The following is a 17,417-nucleotide window of genomic DNA, read 5'->3' on the forward strand; positions in this document are numbered from 1 at the left end:
GAGAGAGAGAGAGAGAATCCCAAGCAGGCTCCAAGCTGTCAGCACACAGCCCAATGCAGAGCTCGATCTCACCAACCCGTGTGATCATGACCTGAGCCGAAATCAAGAGTCCGAAGCTTAACCAACTGAGCCACCCAGGTGCCCCCAAAACCTGTATCTACCTATTTTGAGGGGGAAGGGGCAGAGAGGGGGAGACAGAATCCCAAGCAGGCTTCACACTGTCAGCACACAGCCGGATGTGGGGCTCAAACTCATGAACCTGTGAGATGATGACCTGAGCTGAAATCGAGTCAGATGCTTCACTGACTGAGCCACCCAGGTATCCCAAAATACCAGGATCTTTTGATAAACTCTTTTGGAGGGTCTAGTTGGAGAAATCCTTCCTTTTCTCGAGGTCTTGGAAGATATTCTCCTATAGGTCTTGTTAAACTGAAACGGGAAGGAATTGCAGCGGCCTGGTGCCTTGTTCTTCCTAGATTCTCCACGTCCGTCAGGAGCTTTTCTCCTCGCACCACCCCCTGCAGTCACGATGCACCGTTTCCGCCTCAGAGGTCTCTAGACCCTGCTTCTCCTCACCTCCCCGACACCCTCGTGGGCCCCCTGCTGAGTCACAGGAAGCTGTGAGGTGTGATACCAACTACTGGTTACCAGTTATTAAAGTACTAAGGGCTAGCGGTGCCTGGCTGGCTTTGTCAGTGGAGCATGTGACTCTTCATCTCCGGATTGGGGGGTTTGAGCCCACGTTGGGTGTAGAGAACTAAAGGACTGGTCCTTTCTTTCAAAAGGTGTTTAGAGACCAGTGAGAGGCTCAAGCCTGTCCCAAGGTCACTCTCGTTTGCTAGCACTTCAGAATGGCAAAGGGGTCTGAATTTGCCTGCCTCAGAGGACTGCACAGACTGGGGAGGGGCGTTGTTGTTGTGGAGGAAGGCAATTACAAATCCCCAGTGCTTTTCCTCTCTGCCCACTTCTCTTGGTTTCACCAAAACTGGGTTGTAGCCATAGGAGGTGCATCATGGTGGAAAAAAAAGGCTGGGCACTCTGGGTCCAGGCCCGAGTTCCAGCGGTGGCATCCCAGAGGTCTAATGTCCAGAATGTCTCCTGACTCCAGATCACACTTCCAGAAAAGCCTCTTTTTAAGCCTAGGTCCTGGTTAAAATGTGTCAGCAGTGCCCTGATGCTCAAAGGATGGCACCCAAATCCCTTAGCCTGGGATCCATCCTGGACCCAGCCATACTTTTCCTCAATTCCTCACCCCTCCAACTCCAGGTCCTGGCCACAATTCCCCAAGGGCAGGTCCTCTGAGGCCACCAAGTTTCCATAGATCAGTTTCTCTGCCGAGAATGCTTCTCCTCACATCTCCAGTTGGCAACCTCACTCTTCCAGCTGAAAGATCGCCACCTCTGGGAGGCTTTCCAGAGATGCCCCAGTGAGCTGCCCCAGCATCCATCTGCCATCAATGGCCTACTGTCCCAGTCACATTGCATTTCAATTTTTGATTGAATAATTGTGTGTGCCTCCCCAACAAGACCGTGAGCTCCATAAGCACGGGGACCATACTTACTCGGCAGGAGCTCAAAAAAAGCCTTGCTAAATGGAGGCAGTCCCCTGGCCCTGTGCCTGCCAGGACACTGATGCGGAACCACTGGAGATGGTCCTGGTGGTCAGGCAATACCTAGGGTCTCCTGCCAAGCCAGAAACAGGCTGAGAGTGAGCACTCTGGAGAATGGATAAGCAGTAAAGGGCAGAAGGTTCAGGAAAACCCAGGGATCCAGAGGAGCGGGTCCTCTCTACTCTCAAGGCTCTCACCACTCCCTCATCCTGATCACTGCCCACTGGGAGGGTCACTGAAAGCATCCGAGAGACCTGCTTGTGTGAAGAGGTAGAGGTTTATTGAAATATAAACATTCGAGAACATGTAAGATAGAAAATAACCACAACATATACAGACACTTGCTGCAAGAGGACGTCTGAGGTATTTATCCACTGCCTAGGCTACCCATGTGCTAGCACATTTTCCTGGTCAGAGTACACAGATGGGGAGGGGAGGGAGGGGTGGGGACGAAGCGGCCCCGGCCCACTGCCTGCCCTGTGGCCTTCAGGACTGCACCTTCAGGGAAAGCTTCTCTTGCCCAGGGCCCCGCTCCTGGGGCACCTGCTGGCATCCCTGACTCTTGGGCTTCCGGGCTGAGACCCTGCTGTTGTCCTCGAGGGCAGCAAGGGTTTGCTGAGAGGGCAAAGCTGGCTGGGCAAGCTGCCTGGGGAAGGGGAGAGGATCCAATGACCAGAAAGCCACAGTGCACTGTCCCTGTGTCCTCCGGCTAAAAGAGTCCATCCTTCGTGACCAAACCCCTGAGAAAGACACACTGGCCAAATGTTGCGACACTTTCAAGTGGGCCCAGCGCCAGCCAACCGGGCCCTTCCTGGCACCGGATCCCAGACACTCTTCTCTTCCCACCGCCTGCGCTTACCTGGTGGGTAAGGCGGGAAGGCTCCTGAGGCCAGAAGAGGGTCAGACCCCGCTGGGTGGGGCTGTGTGTGTGTGTGTGTGTGTGTGTGTGTAAGTGTGTGGAAGGCTGGGGAGGGAGTGAGAAGATGCGTTCGGCAGAGTGCAGCTTACCAGGCTGAGGGAGCTGTTTTGTGCTCCAGCTTTTGATTTCCCTTTCCTTTCACAGACAGGGCCGAATGCTAGCTGTGTGACAGCTCATGCCAGCGTGGCCTGTCACCACCACAGCCAGATGACGTCACAGTGAGCGGTGTTCTGTGAGCTCTGCAGGGCAGACTCAACCAGAGATGAGCCTGGTGTGACAATCACCCCATCTTCCCAACACGGGAGCGGCCTGCTCCAGCCCAGGGGCCCAAGGGAGGACGGAACTCACGGCATCCCCTTATCCCTGGGACGGCTCTACAAGGCCTCTACAAGGCCCAGGGCCTCCCCGGCCTGCCCCTGCCCTGAGGTGGCAATGCTGAGTGAAGGGGAGCCATTCTGTCCCCACCCTGGGGAACTGGGGGTAGGGGTGTGGGACCAGCCCTGCTCTGGCAGCAAATGGGTCAGGAACCATCTTCAGAACCGTGTGGTTTCTGGACCTGACCTGCATGAGCAAGGGCCTCTCGCTTCACCGCCTCCCTGGCCACCGTGATCCCTGAGTCATCTGCCCTGCCTGCCTCCCCGCCTCGTCACTGGGGTCTTAGCGAAGGGCCGGAGGGGCTGGGGTACCAAAGGTTTGCTCGGCTTTAGGGGTGATCTGCTTTCATTTCTTTGGTGCTACAATAACAACAATAAAAATTAAAAACAAAAAAGTCAGCAAAACACATATAAAAAAGATATGAGATGCAAATACTTCCTGAAGAATCAAACATCAACAATTACAAATCTGAGGTATTTCAATGAACCTGACATCAGCAGGTTTGGGGATGCTGGGGCTGAGGTGACCCCATGAGAAGGGAGGGCCCGAGGGACAAGTGGGCTATTCCTGGGAGAGGTGGCCAAAAGGGCGAGTGAGAGCGTGAGGTCTGGGAGGGCCAGAAAAGGGTCAGTGTGAAAGCGGGTGCCAGGGCCTGCCTGGGCAGCCCCCTGAGGCTCTGCCTCTCCCTCAGCAGGTACCCAGTAAGCTCTGGGGCCTGAGGACTGCCCTCATGTGCCCTTTCTTGGGACCATTAAAAGAGGGACATGGGGCCCTGAGGATAGCTTCAAGACTTGAATATGAGGGACCCACACCCCTGGAACCAAACATGGTAGGTGAGGTGGGTAGGAGGGCCCCATCCCATGCTCAGCGGAGAAAGGCCATGAAGGCATTGTCTTGGCCCCTAGCAGCCCCAACATGGGAGTTAAAGACTGAAGGGCTGAGCAGGGGAAGAGGCCAGTGACCCCAGGGTCATGGCAGAAAGCAGGGGAAGGGAAATAAATTAAGGGGAAGGGCTCTGGAGGGCCTCCAGCCCTGTGCCGGCTTACAGATTGTCGATACACTGTGCCCGGGACGGGAGGTGGCCTGGGAACCCCGGAGGAAGCTGGCTGCCCACAGACCCCGCCCAGTTCTCCAGCACAATCCCTGATTGGACAACGCTGCCCTGTCCTGCCCCTGCAGCCTCTCCCTGTCCCCAGAGTACAGCAGGACCCGAACGGAGCCCGGACAGACGGACATGTCCAAACTCTCAACATCTGGCCACATGGTGTTTGATGTGGGCTCCGTGAGATGAGGTAAATTCTGTGCATCAACCTCCTTCACTCTCGACAGGAGAGCGGGGCACGGGGAGCTGGGTCCTGCCCCTCAGAGGGACCAGCTGGTGGAGGGCTCGGCGCTGGGGGTGCCCCGGGACGAGGTAGGACTGGCTGAGCAGTGAGAGCTGCCGCTGCCGCTGCCGCCCATGCTCTGGGCGGCAGACCCTGCGATGAGGTGGACCACGGGCTTCTGGGCAAACAGCACACCTGGGGGAGAGGGGGGAACGAGCATGAGCAAAGAGTCTCGGGCAGCTGCACTCTGTCCCCGCTACGGGTGTCCAGCCCTGTATAAGGCTCCGTTCCAGACACCGTGCTAGCCGCTGACCAGAGTCCTGAATACCGTCCGGCCTCAGGTGCTGACAGGCTGGCCAGGGGGCAGAAACGTAAACCGTGATTTTTGAGGAGATGTAACCAGTGCTCTGTGAGCACTGCTCCCTCCTCCAGGGGCTTGTGGGAACAAAGAGAAGGTGGTGGAAGGCAGGGGCAAGCTGGTCAGGAAAGGCTCGGGGGGAGAGCATGCCTGGGCTATCAGAAAGAGCGGCCAAAGGAAGAGCCGGAGCAGGGAGGTGGCAATGTGTTGGAGGCTGGCATGGCAGGTGAGGCTGGACAGATGGGAAGATGAGGGAAGGGAGGCCTGTGTGCCTCTTAGGAGGCAGGTTTTACCCTGCGTGGGTCGTGAAGGCCCTGGAGCTTTTAGGAAGGGGAGGGACACGATAAGATATGGGTTTTAAAATGCTCTCCACGGGGCTGGGAGGAACAGGGGCGACAGAGGCCCACAAGGAAAGAGGCCCAAACCAGGGCAGCGGGGCTGTGGGGTGGCAGAAAAGGGGAGAGAGCAGAGGAGCGGGGTCTGTCAGCTCTGGGGGTGAGGACAGAGGTGAGGGGCTCTTGGGAACGACTTCCCAGTTCCTGGCCTGTGCGACGTGCACGCCCACCAAGAAAGGGCACAGGTGGGACAAGGGTGATGCAGGTGAGGTCTGGGGTGCCTTCACCTCCCTTCTGACTGCTCCCCATGTTGTGAGGAGGCGTTATCTCCCACTTTCCAGACACTGATCTCGTCCTTCCCTGCTTTCTCCGTGGACCCACCCCAGCCCCCAATCCTCTTAGACCATCAAGCACCACCAGATGGCAAAGGGCACCTAGGCCCTGCCTGTTGTCTCGCCTGGTCTCGAGAGGCCCCCTGTGTCAGGCTGCGACTTCTCAATGTGGCCTCCAAAGCACCAGTGACCGGCAAGGTGATGTGGCATCGCTGCTTCTCTGTAGGCTGCTTCCAGGAACTCCGTCCCTTCCCTGGCTGCAACCCTGATGCTGGCAGCTGGTGGCCGGCAGAGCCAGAGCGTGAGGCCAGCAGGGTGGCGCTGCCAGAACAGGAGCACCAGTTTGATGGAAGGTGTACCTTTAAAGCCCCTCCTCTGGACCCCTCGGGCTCTCTGGCCCCCACTCAGCAAGCTGTGCTTACTAGTAAGACTTGGTGGGGCTTGTTCCCAAACTCATCCCTAAACCAAAGAAATGGGAGCGGGAAAAGGACTGGTTTCCAGCAATTGAAAAGACTTGGTAGAGATGCTAACCCAACCAGCCAACAAACTACTGCCCAAGTAGACTGAGAGCAATAACTTTAAAGGGCGGAATCGTAAAAACAGGCGGATTCCTGCTGCACTCAGATTCCTTTGCCTGCGTGTCACTCCTTGGTCCATTTTAAAGAAAGGGAACGACAGGCAATGTCTAGGGAGAGTGGAGCCGAACCATTCAAAGGAGCCCTGTGTGCCACAGGTCCATGACAGCAAACGCGATGTTTAAGGCATGGGCACGGACGGGATTATGACGCTTCGCGCTTAAGTGACGGGTGCAATTAGCGAGTCAACCGTTGGTCCAAAAGGGTTAGATGAAGGGTTTCCACCATTCTGCTGAAGGTGGGGGAGGATCCCTCATCCTGCTGGCAATCCTCAGCCTCTCCCAGTCTGGAAAAACCACTTAACCTTTGGAACCTCGAGACTACATACAAGAGAGCCACCCCTGGGAAGCTGTTCAGATGGGAGGGTGACAGGAGGGGCCCTGGCTGTGGGCCTCCCTCGGGGCTCCCAGAGCCTCACCTGCGTAGGTGGTGCCATCGATGTCCACGGACATGTTGATGCTCCCGATGCTGCCTGTGGCCAGGTTCAGCGCTGCGGCCGAGGCCTCTGTTCTGTCTTCTGCTAGGGACAAGGGAGACAGTGGGCCTGATTAGGACTTCCAACACTGCAGTGTCCTCTCCGAGGCTCTCCCACTCTCCTGGACTGACCAGAGCAGGCGAGGCCTCCCACTGTTCTAGAAAGTATCTGGATAACCTTCCCCTGAGCGTAAGGTCAGGCAGCAGGAGAACCCAGGCTTGCCAAGGTCCTATCGCTGGCTTTCTCTGTTCCCTGCTTAGCCACTCACTTCCCCCATTCCCTCTGTTCTCCCACGAAAGGGATCACAGGCTGCAAAGACTGACCTTGGCTCACAGCTGTGCACTGCCACTTTCAGTGTTTCAGCAAATGCTAACTAAGCATCCACTATCCATCAGGCTGGGGAACCAGAGACCAGCAAGCCCCAGTCCCTGCCTCTGAGGACTTGCCCTTAACCTCTTCTTGCCCTTAACCGGGCTGGATGGTCCTCACGTAGAGGGTCTATCTGCCCAGCATGTGGCCCGGCACCTGGCACCCATCTCCACCTGACCACCTGGGGTCTGCAGAGAACTGTAGGCTCTGGCTCTGCCTGGTTCACCCTACACTCTGCCCTTTCATCACGCAACCAAGTACTTCTTCCGGGTGAGCTGCTTTGCTATTAGTGTCTGGCTTGTGCAGGTAACAGAGCAGAGCCCTGCCGTCTGGGCTGTCGCCCCCAGCGTCCTGCTCCTCACCTGGGGACAGTGGGGCAGGGAGTGCTGCCCTCGAATGCACACAGCCCCCTTCACACCTGACGTCCCACCACATGCTGGCTGAAGTTTGTTCTGAGACAGAATCGGGGCAAGAATGGCCAAGAAAATGTGGGGGGTGGGGGGAGAGGAGAAAGGAACAAGGGGCATGGAGTGTGTGATTCAGGAGTCCAGAAGGTAGGGCACCTGAAAAATGAGGAAGGGAAGGGAAAGGTGTCAATTATGCTGCCAAACTGGTATTTCCTCTTTCCTCTGTAAGGGTCACAGGCAGCCTGGCCCCTCCCGGAGGCTCCTGGAGGCTCAGAATGGAGATGCCATCTTCCGCCCAGATCTACATCCGGGGAGGTACCAGGGTGAAGGCTGAGCCCTTTAATTTAGACAGATCAAAAGGCTGGCGAGGAAGAGAAACACAGCAGCTGTGCCCGAAGGTCTCTGGCTCCTCCCCCTTGAACAAATGCTTTTCTTTTCTGACAGAGAACAGGGCACTGCCTGCGGCAGTTTTTAGTCAGCTTGGTGAAGGTAAAGCCCCTTGTGGCTTTCTGGCCTTGAGACCCTTCCGGGTACCCGGAGGGCAGAACCCGGAGGGGCCCCCACCCCAGTCCTGGGGCGTGGTGGGCCCAGTGGAGCCGGGAGGAGGGCCCTCAGCAGGAGGGCAGGGAGTGGAGAGCGGAGTCGGAGGAGGTGCTCACCCCTGCCATTGATCCTGATCTTCATGGGCAGCTGGCGCGCCATGCTCAACAGGCTGCGCTGGAAGGCCTGCTGCACCAGGCGCTGCTCTTCCTCCGACAGCCGGGAGGCCTTCTTCTCCGGGGGCTCCCCTGACTCCAGCCGCTCCCGCAGCTGCTCCAGCGCGGCCGTCCGGGGCCCGGCCTGCTGGCCTGCCAAGGTCACGGGCACAGCCAGGCGGTTTGGCACAGGCACCGTCGTCACTGGGACTCCATCACCTGGCAAAGGCACCAGAGCTGCACAGACCTCGCACCTGACGACGGGCTCTCCCACTCCCTCCCTGCCTCCCTCCTCCCCCCCCCTCCCTGGCCCCTGCAGACCTTTCCTGAGAGTGGTTGCTGGGGATATCCGAGGGCTGCTGGCATTGGCGCCACTGCTGGAGCCCAGCCCGAGGATGGGGAAGCGGATCTTGGGTGGGGAGAGCAGGGCGGGGGCCCCGGCGGTGGCAGCAGTGGCAGCAGCAGGCGAGTAGCCAAAGAGGGAGGAGCTGTAGCTGGGCCGCCGGCCCTCCCGCCGGTTGCCGTCGATGGCTGCCTGGAGCTCGGCCGGGGAGCTCAAGGCTTTTTTCTCACACTCGTAGGCATAGAGATACTTCATGTACCTGGAGGAGAGGAAGCAAGTGAGGAGAATAATCCAAAACGGCTCCAGACGCCGCCCAGTGTAAGTTTCTGGGTCTCTGTGGGGCAGGCCTCTAGGACACAGGGTCACTTGGCAGAAGAGAAAGGTCCAGAGCCCGCCAGCTGCTACTCAACCCTGTCCTGATCTCTGCTCCACTCAGAGGCACCATTCTTTCAGGGAAATAAAGCACATCTCCACTCATGTTTCATGTGTGTTTTGGTGCTGTGTTAGTACCCTGGGAGAAAGGTTTTGCAATGTCTTCCTGGCTCCTGGGACGTCCTAACCATTCTGAGTCATGCTGCTCGGATTGGAGTGATTTGTCCCACTGTGCGTGGACCCGGAAGTGCTGTCCATCCTTGCATCAGATGTCCCAAGAGCCTCAAGAGAATGACCGCTGTACTGGTTACAGTGCTGTCCCCGACTCCTGCTGGAAGAGTTCCAAAGATAAAGCCCTCCCACTTCTCAACAAGGCTATGACGTACTGACTCACAGATGCTCATTCCATATTCTTTAGAGAGCAACATCCAGCATGCTCCAAAGAATCGATGCCCCTCAGGCTACTCTTGGTTCCCCTGCTCCTGTTACCCTCGGAATCAGTTCACATGGTTGCAAAAACGGGTCCCACATCCTGGTCCTCTGTGGCCGGGAGCGCAGAATGTCAGGTAGGAAGGGCTAAGGCTTAGGGTGGGGGTGCGTGGGGGAGACGATGTCCTGGAAGGAGTGGATGCGGGGCCAGAAGCCCAGGGGTGAATCTCAGCTCAACTATGATCTCTGAGACTCAGTTTTTGTTTTCTGAAAAATGGCATAACACCTACTTCACGGAGTGAATGGTGAGGCCCGAAAGAAAGAGAATGGCAAAGTAGCCTAGGAACATACTTGGGAAATGGTGGCTCTCATCCTTACTTAGGTCTAGAGAGGGACTCCTCTCAGAAAGTTCCTGGCTGCATTGGGAATTCCTCTCATCTTGCTCACTGTACAGTGGAATTTCCTTCCTTCCTTCCTCTCCTCTAGGTTAAAACATCCCTGTTCTCCGGCCTCAGCTTCCTTTCCCTAGGGCCCTGGCCACTCACTGGGTCCTCAGGGTAAAGGCGGCGCTGGTGATCGATGTGGGCAGGTTCAGGCCTTTGGTGATCTCCCGCCAGATTTTTTTGTTGATGATCTCCACCAGGCCCCCCTTCTCCGTCACCAGCTTATACAGCATATATAGGTCCAGGATCTGCTTGGCCATGATGGGGATTCGGTTGATGGGAGTCCCTGTGATTGTCCAAATAGAGAAACAGAGAGTCGTGTTATCAAGCAGAGAAAGAAGACATATCCATGTGCCCGCCTTTTGCTGAGTTAGAAATATGTTCACAAATCTGCTTTAATCTGACTCCAACTCCCAAAGCTGGAAGCTATCAGACAGACTAGCTGCCAGTTCTCCTTGGGATGAGCAGACAGGTCCATCTCACAGGCTTTGTGGTCTTGCTTAAGACATTAGTCTTTCTGGGTATGTTTTCCCTTTATTTTTATTTTCTTGGCTACCAAGATGAGTCCAGATTTTTTCCTAATGATGTGGCCACTCACATTCCTCTCGAGCCTTCAGAAGCCACTCGGCTGTCCCACCACCCACCTGCACAGCTCCCTGGGTGTCTCTTTTGTAGCTCTACATGCACTTTATAACAGTGTTTTCATTTGCATACTGCCTGCTTCCCCCTCTCCTGTGGCAGGATGGAGAAATGTTTTCTCTCCTGTGTCCCCACCAAGTCAAAGGAGCCGCTGGACAGACAAGTCTCCAGGGGGATAAAAAGCCACTCAGTGGTTCTCTCCCCACTAATCACTCCACCCCCTCCCTGGCCTCTGCAAGAGGGAGGGTCAGAGCAGCTTCCGCCACTGGCCCCGAAGGGAAGTGAGAGGAGCCAGGGACTTGATTAGGAAACCTGGCACCAGGCAGGAAGGCCCACTAATGAGCACCAGGGGACGGCAGGGAGGGCGGGGCTGGGGTCCTTTCACAGGCGGCTGGGATGCTCGTCAGGAGGCGTGATGGATGACTGTCATTTGGCAGCCTCAGGATTAATGATCTGGAGGTCAGAGGGGAGAATTCCGCAGGGAAGGGTCACCATCCAGGGCAGGGTATGAGACTTGTTGCCTTTTGATGGCAAACTCCTTTTACTGTACACAGGCTGCTCTCCTCTGCCTTGGCCCCCTCCCACTGCCCCAGTCTTACTGAGGTCTCACTGCCTGCCTAGTGGACGGTGAGCCAGCTTGATTTTCGAGAAGTGCTGTTTATTTCAGCTCTTCCTGCTTCTTTCCCCTCAAGGAATGCCATTTTCTTCCTAGCCCTGAAACACTGGCCTCATCAACTCTTTTACAGGATAATGCAAGCTAGAGGCACGAAGAGCAAACAGCCTGAGCATGAACATGTATGTGGAGCTGGGTGGCAGCACCAGGCCTCTTTTCTAAGTGTGGGGAGGGGGCAGGAGGTCTGGAAGAACTTTTGTCTTGATCAGCTGGTCCTTAGCGGGTCAAAACAAAGGGGTCATGGTGTTAGATCCAAAGATTCACAGGTAAAATATGCAGAGGACTGTGGGGACACTGCCAAGACACATAGTTTGTGTTGGTTCACTTTTTCTCCCTGTGTTCTCGACAGTGAACCTGATTCCGGACGTAAACACGAGAGCCTGGTATGGCAGAACTGGTCTCCTGGAAGGACAGGGCTAAGGTCCACGTCCTTCGGGAGGCCTGTCTGCTGAAGCACACTCATGGCCCAGGAGAGTTCACACCCTCATGGCATCGTCCAGACTCTGGAAGGACCACTCCCAAGGCCCCCTTGCATTTGCAGAAGCTTCCTGGACATCTTCACAGTGACCTGTTCCCTTCCAAGTCAGAATGTTCACACTGAGCTTACCCTTATCCCCAAGCCAGCCCGTCCTCTCCCATCACTTCCTTTTCCTTCCAGCACCACCATCATCCTCTGAGGTCTTGGGCAGCACCGGCTCCTCTTCTCTCCCCTATCGCCCCCCTTGAGGTTGTTAGGAGGCTCCACTGATCCTTCCTTAGAGGCACTTCTCAAACATATCTGCCTTCCCAGCCCACGGCGGCCTCTTTACCCATGCGCTCACCCTGAGCACGGCTGCCACCACAGCCCTGGCATCCTTGTTCAACACCTACAGACTCTTACGCCTGCCCATCCCGCCCCACAAGCCCAGTCTCATCACCTGGGGCCCCAACACCCCTTAAAAGGTTACCTACAAAGTATTTCAAGCATCCCAACAACTCACTCTCACTCACTAGCTGGGTCCCCTCATGACACTCCCCAAACCAGGCCCATTTCTCCTCCATGGTTTGTTTGGTGCTCTCCCTCATCAAGCCTAACATGACCTGCCTCTGCTCAAGTCCTCTCCATAGTGGCCTTCAGGAAGAATCTTCTAGCTATCCTAGTTCACAGGGATTTCTTCTCTCTCCGAATTCCTGTTATGACACCTACAAGTTCAGCGATACTTAGTCTCTGATCATTTTACGTATGTTCACTGGGTAGCCCAGGACGACTGTCAGCTCTGTGAAGGCAGAGACTGTTTCTCCTTCACCATCTCTTAAATGTTATAGTGTGTAATAAGTTAAACTACTGTGCAGGTTGGAAAGAAAAAATGCTCCTCAGAGTCATAGCTACTAGCTCTGGGTTACCCAACTTGGAACCTCAGATGCATTTCCGTAATGCTTGCAGTGCACCCGCCAGACCCGTCACCAGCATCAAGTCAGGTGTCTGAGGCCGACAACCCTGAACAGAAGTCACTGTCTCCTCTCAGGTCCCAGCGGGCTCATTAGGGTCACGACCCTTAGTAAACAAACTGGGGGAATGGAAGCCCAGGGTTGTTAAGGTCTTTGCGTCCAGGTCCCACGAAAAGTGGACAGGCAGCAGAAGGATGGATGGAGAGTTGGGGGGGGGGGTGGTTTTGAGAAGGTAAAGAGACCATGAACACGCTCAGTGGGGTCAAAGAGAAGGGGCAGCATGTGTTAAAGAGTGGAGGGCAGCCAGGTCTGGGCCATACACAGACGGGTGCGGCTGAGTGTGTAACCAACCACGAGGCAGGGCTTGCCCAGCCGATGGGAGTGCTGTCCTCCAACCGTCACAGATGGGAGCTACGTATCTGGTTTTCGAAATCCATTTGCAAATGGCCTTCATAATTTACACGATTTTCATTACAATCTCCGATGCTGGTAAATCTTCAAACGTAAACAGTGTATTGTACTTTTGGACACGGTCATTTATGGAGGCAAGCCAGGAGAATGGAAAGTGACCAAGCTGTTTATACTGATTTTGTTTGAAGATGAGGTGTAGCTATGAACCATGAAAGGTTCTCAGGTGTAGCTCACACGGCCTCTGGAGGCTATTCCCTAGTCATCACTGGACTGTCTAGCCATTTGACATGGCTTCTTTGAGAGACAACAACATTACAGATGTAGAAATTTCATGAAAAGTTAGCGTTTTGATAGTCACACAGAATGTGACTGCATGAGGCTGAGAACTGCTCAGGGCAGGGGAAACAGAGGTAGGTATAGGAGCTGAGGCGACAAGAAAGGGGCACAGTGGCATGTGAAATCATAGGCCGTAAATCTAACCAAAAAGTGACCTCGTCCCAGCACGGGTCTGGGATACAGCTGGCACCCTGGTGCAGAGACGAGTGGGTAAGGGGGCAGGGTGCTATCTTCCCAGAGTCTGGCCCTCGGTGAAACTGCTGAAAATAGTTCCCAGGGTAGGAGGCACCCCGATACTGTCAGAAACAAAGCTGAGACTATTCTGAGTGCTAGCTGTAGAGGACGGTACGGTTTTCTCACACTGTCCAGACAATCCATACACAAAACCTGTGCTGGCTTCAAGACAAACGACAGAAACAGGACCCTCAGACTGGTCTGTCTCTGCAGGCTGCCCTGTGCTTAATGGACCCGGCAGCCATCTCCCTTGCCTCAAGGAGACTCAGCTATGAAGAGAGATGGGGGAAGGCCTTGTAGTGGAGTTTACCTTCTGAACAAGAAAGAGGACCAATATATCATACTGGGGAGTGGGGATGAGGGACTGACATACTCGGGTCTCAGTGTCTCCATCTGTGAAATGAGGAATTTGGGCTAGATGCCTTTCAGTCCTATGAGTCTATGAATAAAAACTGAAAACAAAAATGGATAGTTGTGATTATTGCCGAAGGGTGGGTGAGTTGGTTTTAGGAGCTTGCCTGAATTATGGAATAATGTTGCCAAGTGACTTTAGGTGGATGGTTTAGGAACTTGTCCTATGGAGGCCCCTGTGTGGCTAAGGACCACGGCCATACGCTCTTCCCCCAGCCTTGCAGGGAAGAGGGGTGTCTCTGGCTTGCTCTCTGGGCTGGATTATATCTTCCTCTAAGGAGGCTCTTCACCTGGAAGGTAACAGATCTCTGTCCACAATAAGAGCAAAAACAACCTGCAGAGAACCAGGAAGGAGGCAAACGGCCTTTGCAAGAGCGCTTCGTGGGTCACTAGCGTTGGCCCTGCAGGAGGCTGAATCTCCACCCCCATCGGGCCTCCCAGAGGGGGCGTGAGCACCTGATGGGGAAGCCTGTGTACTGTCAGTCACTGCTATCAAAGCAGGAGCTAGGATTGAGGGTAATTAATCATGCTCCCTCTGACAGGAATCCAGGGCCTTATCTGTACCCCAAGAAATGCCGCTGGTCTCCAGTTCCCTCCTCAATAAAGGAGACTGACAGTTCCAACAAAGAGGGCCCTTATCAGATTTCAGCCAGGGAGCCTGAGGCAGCCCAAGGGACTACGCAGAAAAGGCTTTTATGAGGGCCAGGGACCCAGAGAGGCTGTGGGGCTCCCGGGGCTTTAACCCTTGGGTGGTGGGAACGCCGCTGGGGCACGGCACTAGCAAGGCCAAAGCTGTCATTGGGAACTTCCAGACACATGGAGCCAAAGAAAAGCTGCTCCCTGGTACTTCGCTCTCCTTCCTGCCACTCAAGACTGCGGAGATAGGGGGAAGGGGTAGGGGTGAGGGCAGAGGGAGGAGACAGCCTCCTTGGGCGCTGGAGACAAAGATGGGAGGTGGCACATCCACCCCACCACAGAAAATGGGCCTGTTCCAACGAAGACGAGACGCAGTCAGGGGCGGGGACCCCAGACAGTCACATGGCTGCCTTCCCGCCCGCTGATCAGGGGTGAGGGCCCAGGACCCAGGACGTGGCCCTGCCAAGGACCCTCGCTGTTTTTTCCTGGCTTTGAAAATGATCATTAATCATTTCCACTGCCTGTCAAGAGAGCCGGGCGGTCGGCTGGAGAGCCTAAAAGAATTAAGGCCTGTGTTAAGTGGGGAGTGTGCATGGGCAGACAGACAGGCTTCCTGCCCATTCCTCTGCATATTCATTCCTTCTCTGGTCCTGCCGCCCAGGAACAGGCAAAGAAACGACGGGTGATTTTTCTCCCAACTTGTTTATGTAGAAAATACCTCACGCCAGGAGACGGGGCAGCCGTGTCTGGCAGCGTTCGGTGCAGTGTGTGGCTGACTGTCCCACATAACAGAGCAGAGGCAAGATGCTCAAGCATCCCAGTACTGGACTGACAGGTATCTTTAAGCTCTACTTCTGGTTTCCCACCGAGTGGGTCCAGCAGATACACACCACAGTGCACTCATCTTACTACACAGCTCACTGGATTTCTGCTTCCGTGTACACCCCTGTAACCACTTCTCAGATCTAAATACAGAACATTTCCAGCACCCCAGAAAATTCTCATGCCCCTTCCCAATCAATACGCATTCCCCACCTCTTCTCTCCCAGGAGGTAGCCATCACCCTGACATGTGTCACCACCACAGGTGATAGGCTTGAACTTCACATACGTGTAATCACGTAGTATCTACCCTTGTGTGTCTGGCTTCTTTTGCTCAACATTAGGCCTATGAGATCCCTCCAGTGCGTACAGCCGTTCATTCCTTTTTATTGCTGCGCACTATTCCACTATGTGACTATGGCACCATTTATCTGTCCATTCTACTGCTGATGGACACTGGGGTTCTTTCCAGTTTTTGGCTCTAACAAATGGTACTGCTCTGAATATTCTTGAGATATCTTTCAGTGAACACAGCATTCATTTCTTTGGGAATACACCTACGAGTGAAATTACTGAATTACTGAATGACAGGGTTTGGCATATGCTCAGCTACAGTAAACACTACCAAATAAATTTCCAGAGTGGTTATGCCCATTTATATTGCCAGAAGCAATGCATGGGAGTACTGGAGGGACCACAACCTGAGAGGTTAAATGTTAAACTCCTCAACTTAAAAAAAAAAAAAAAAAGTTTATTTATTTTAAGAGAGAGTATGCATGTGGGAGCAGGGGAGGGCCAAGGGGGCAGGGACAGGGAGAAGGGGAGAGAGGGAGAAAGAGAGAAAGAGAGAGAAAGAGAGAGAGAGAGAGAGAGGGAGAGAGAATCCCAAGCAGGCTCCACAAGCTATATCAGTGCAGAGCCTGACTCAGGGCTCAAACTCGCAAGCCGTGAGATCATGACCTGGGGCCAAAATCAAGACTCAGGATGCTTAACCGACTGAGCCACCCAGGTGCCCCAAACTCCTCACCCTTTTTGATACTCTAGCTCAGGCTAATTGCTTTAGGTGAAGTTCAATGTGCAATACTGTGTTCTACTATGGCTTGTAAGGTCAGGGCCGTGCTGTCTCCTTCCTTAAAAACTATGTTCAGGGGCGCCTGGGTGGCACAGTCGGTTAAGCGTCCGACTTCAGCCAGGTCACGATCTTGCGGTCCGTGAGTTCGAGCCCCGCGTCAGGCTCTGGGCTGATGGCTCAGAGCCTGGAGCCTGTTTCCGATTCTGTGTCTCCCTCTCTCTCTGCCCCTCCCCCGTTCATGCTCTGTCTCTCTCTGTCCCAAAAATAAATAAACGTTGAAAAAAAAAATTTTTTTTTAAAAATAATAAAAAAAAACTATGTTCAGAGAAGTTGGTCAAGGAGTTAGAAGGAAGTGGATCATCATGTCTTCTCTGCTTTCTCTGACTGCTGGTGACCAACAGACCTAGCTGGTGTCTCCACGAGAGGGGGTGGAAAGTTGGCTGGGGAAAGGTACAAGAACTCAAGGGCCTTTTGGCCTAGGCAGTTCATGACTGTCTTCTATTGCCAAACCATGCCACTGGCTTCTCAATACTCAGTAGATCTTCTCACCATGTAAGTGGACCAAATCCTTGCTTTAGACTATTCCTACATCAACCCTTGAATGAGGTATTAAATATTAGCTCACTTGGAACAAAGAAGGGCAAACTATCAACTCAATTTTACCAAGTGCTAAAGTATCAGTAAAAGATCTGGAGGGGAAGAGGCTGAATTTAATGACAAAATTGGGCTCTTCAAATTAATCATGCCCTCCAAAAACCAGGATCCCTTCCTATTATTAGGGATAACTGAGTAGATATAGGATATTAAGTGACTATTTTAAATAGAAAAGAAGGGGGAAAAAACCCAGTATATTAATAGTTGGAACACCTGGGGAGAAAAAAAGATTTGGCTTCAAACAAAGGCCAATCATGAGACAAATATTTGCATTTTAGACTTTCATTTGGTGCTAAAGTTAGAAAATGAAGCCCCAAAGCCTATTTCATCTGACAGAGACACGTATTTCAGTCGATCAGGAAGAGCGTCCATGGCATAGACCATTTACTGAGAGTTACAAAGAATATATGAGAAACTGCTTCCACCAAAAGGCAGAGCGATATATGTCATGAACATTTCCTTGCCTGAGATGGATAGATAAGCACACAACAGAAGGAAAAACACTCAAATCGCACTTTGAGGCAGACCAAGCCCTTTTCCCACAGTAAATTCTTTGTATATACACATCAAAAACAGATTCAACAATCCATCTGGGAAAACCAAGGTCAGTTTGCAGCCTTGAACAGAACTAGTGGGGGGAGGAGGGCAGTTCTCCGGGTGAGGGCTTGACAAAGCTCGTCC

General features: G+C 53.9%; 1 protein-coding gene across 7 annotated transcripts in view; it reads right to left on the reverse strand.

Annotated features, from left to right (window-relative positions):
- Positions 1 to 1,867: 1,867 nt before the first annotated feature.
- Positions 1,868 to 17,417, reverse strand: part of ARID3B (AT-rich interaction domain 3B) — a 58,494-nt gene continuing 42,944 nt past the window's right edge. For 2 of the 7 annotated variants that reach the window (XM_045449096.1, XM_045449091.1), the window contains exons 5-9: positions 9,524 to 9,707; positions 8,156 to 8,436; positions 7,799 to 8,071; positions 6,307 to 6,405; positions 1,868 to 4,423 (exon numbers count right to left, since the gene is read on the reverse strand). In XM_045449096.1, the coding sequence (XP_045305052.1) occupies positions 4,266 to 4,423; positions 6,307 to 6,405; positions 7,799 to 8,071; positions 8,156 to 8,436; positions 9,524 to 9,707 (995 nt within the window). In that variant the 3' untranslated portion in view covers positions 1,868 to 4,265. Of the gene's footprint in view, positions 4,424 to 6,306; positions 6,409 to 7,798; positions 8,437 to 9,523; positions 9,708 to 17,417 lie in introns of all 7 variants that reach the window. The other 5 variants (XM_045449095.1, XM_045449090.1, XM_045449092.1 and 2 more) reach the window with 4 other exon arrangements.

Source organism: Leopardus geoffroyi, chromosome B3, assembly GCF_018350155.1.
Source record: "Leopardus geoffroyi isolate Oge1 chromosome B3, O.geoffroyi_Oge1_pat1.0, whole genome shotgun sequence".
NCBI classification, from domain to species: domain Eukaryota; kingdom Metazoa; phylum Chordata; class Mammalia; order Carnivora; family Felidae; genus Leopardus; species Leopardus geoffroyi.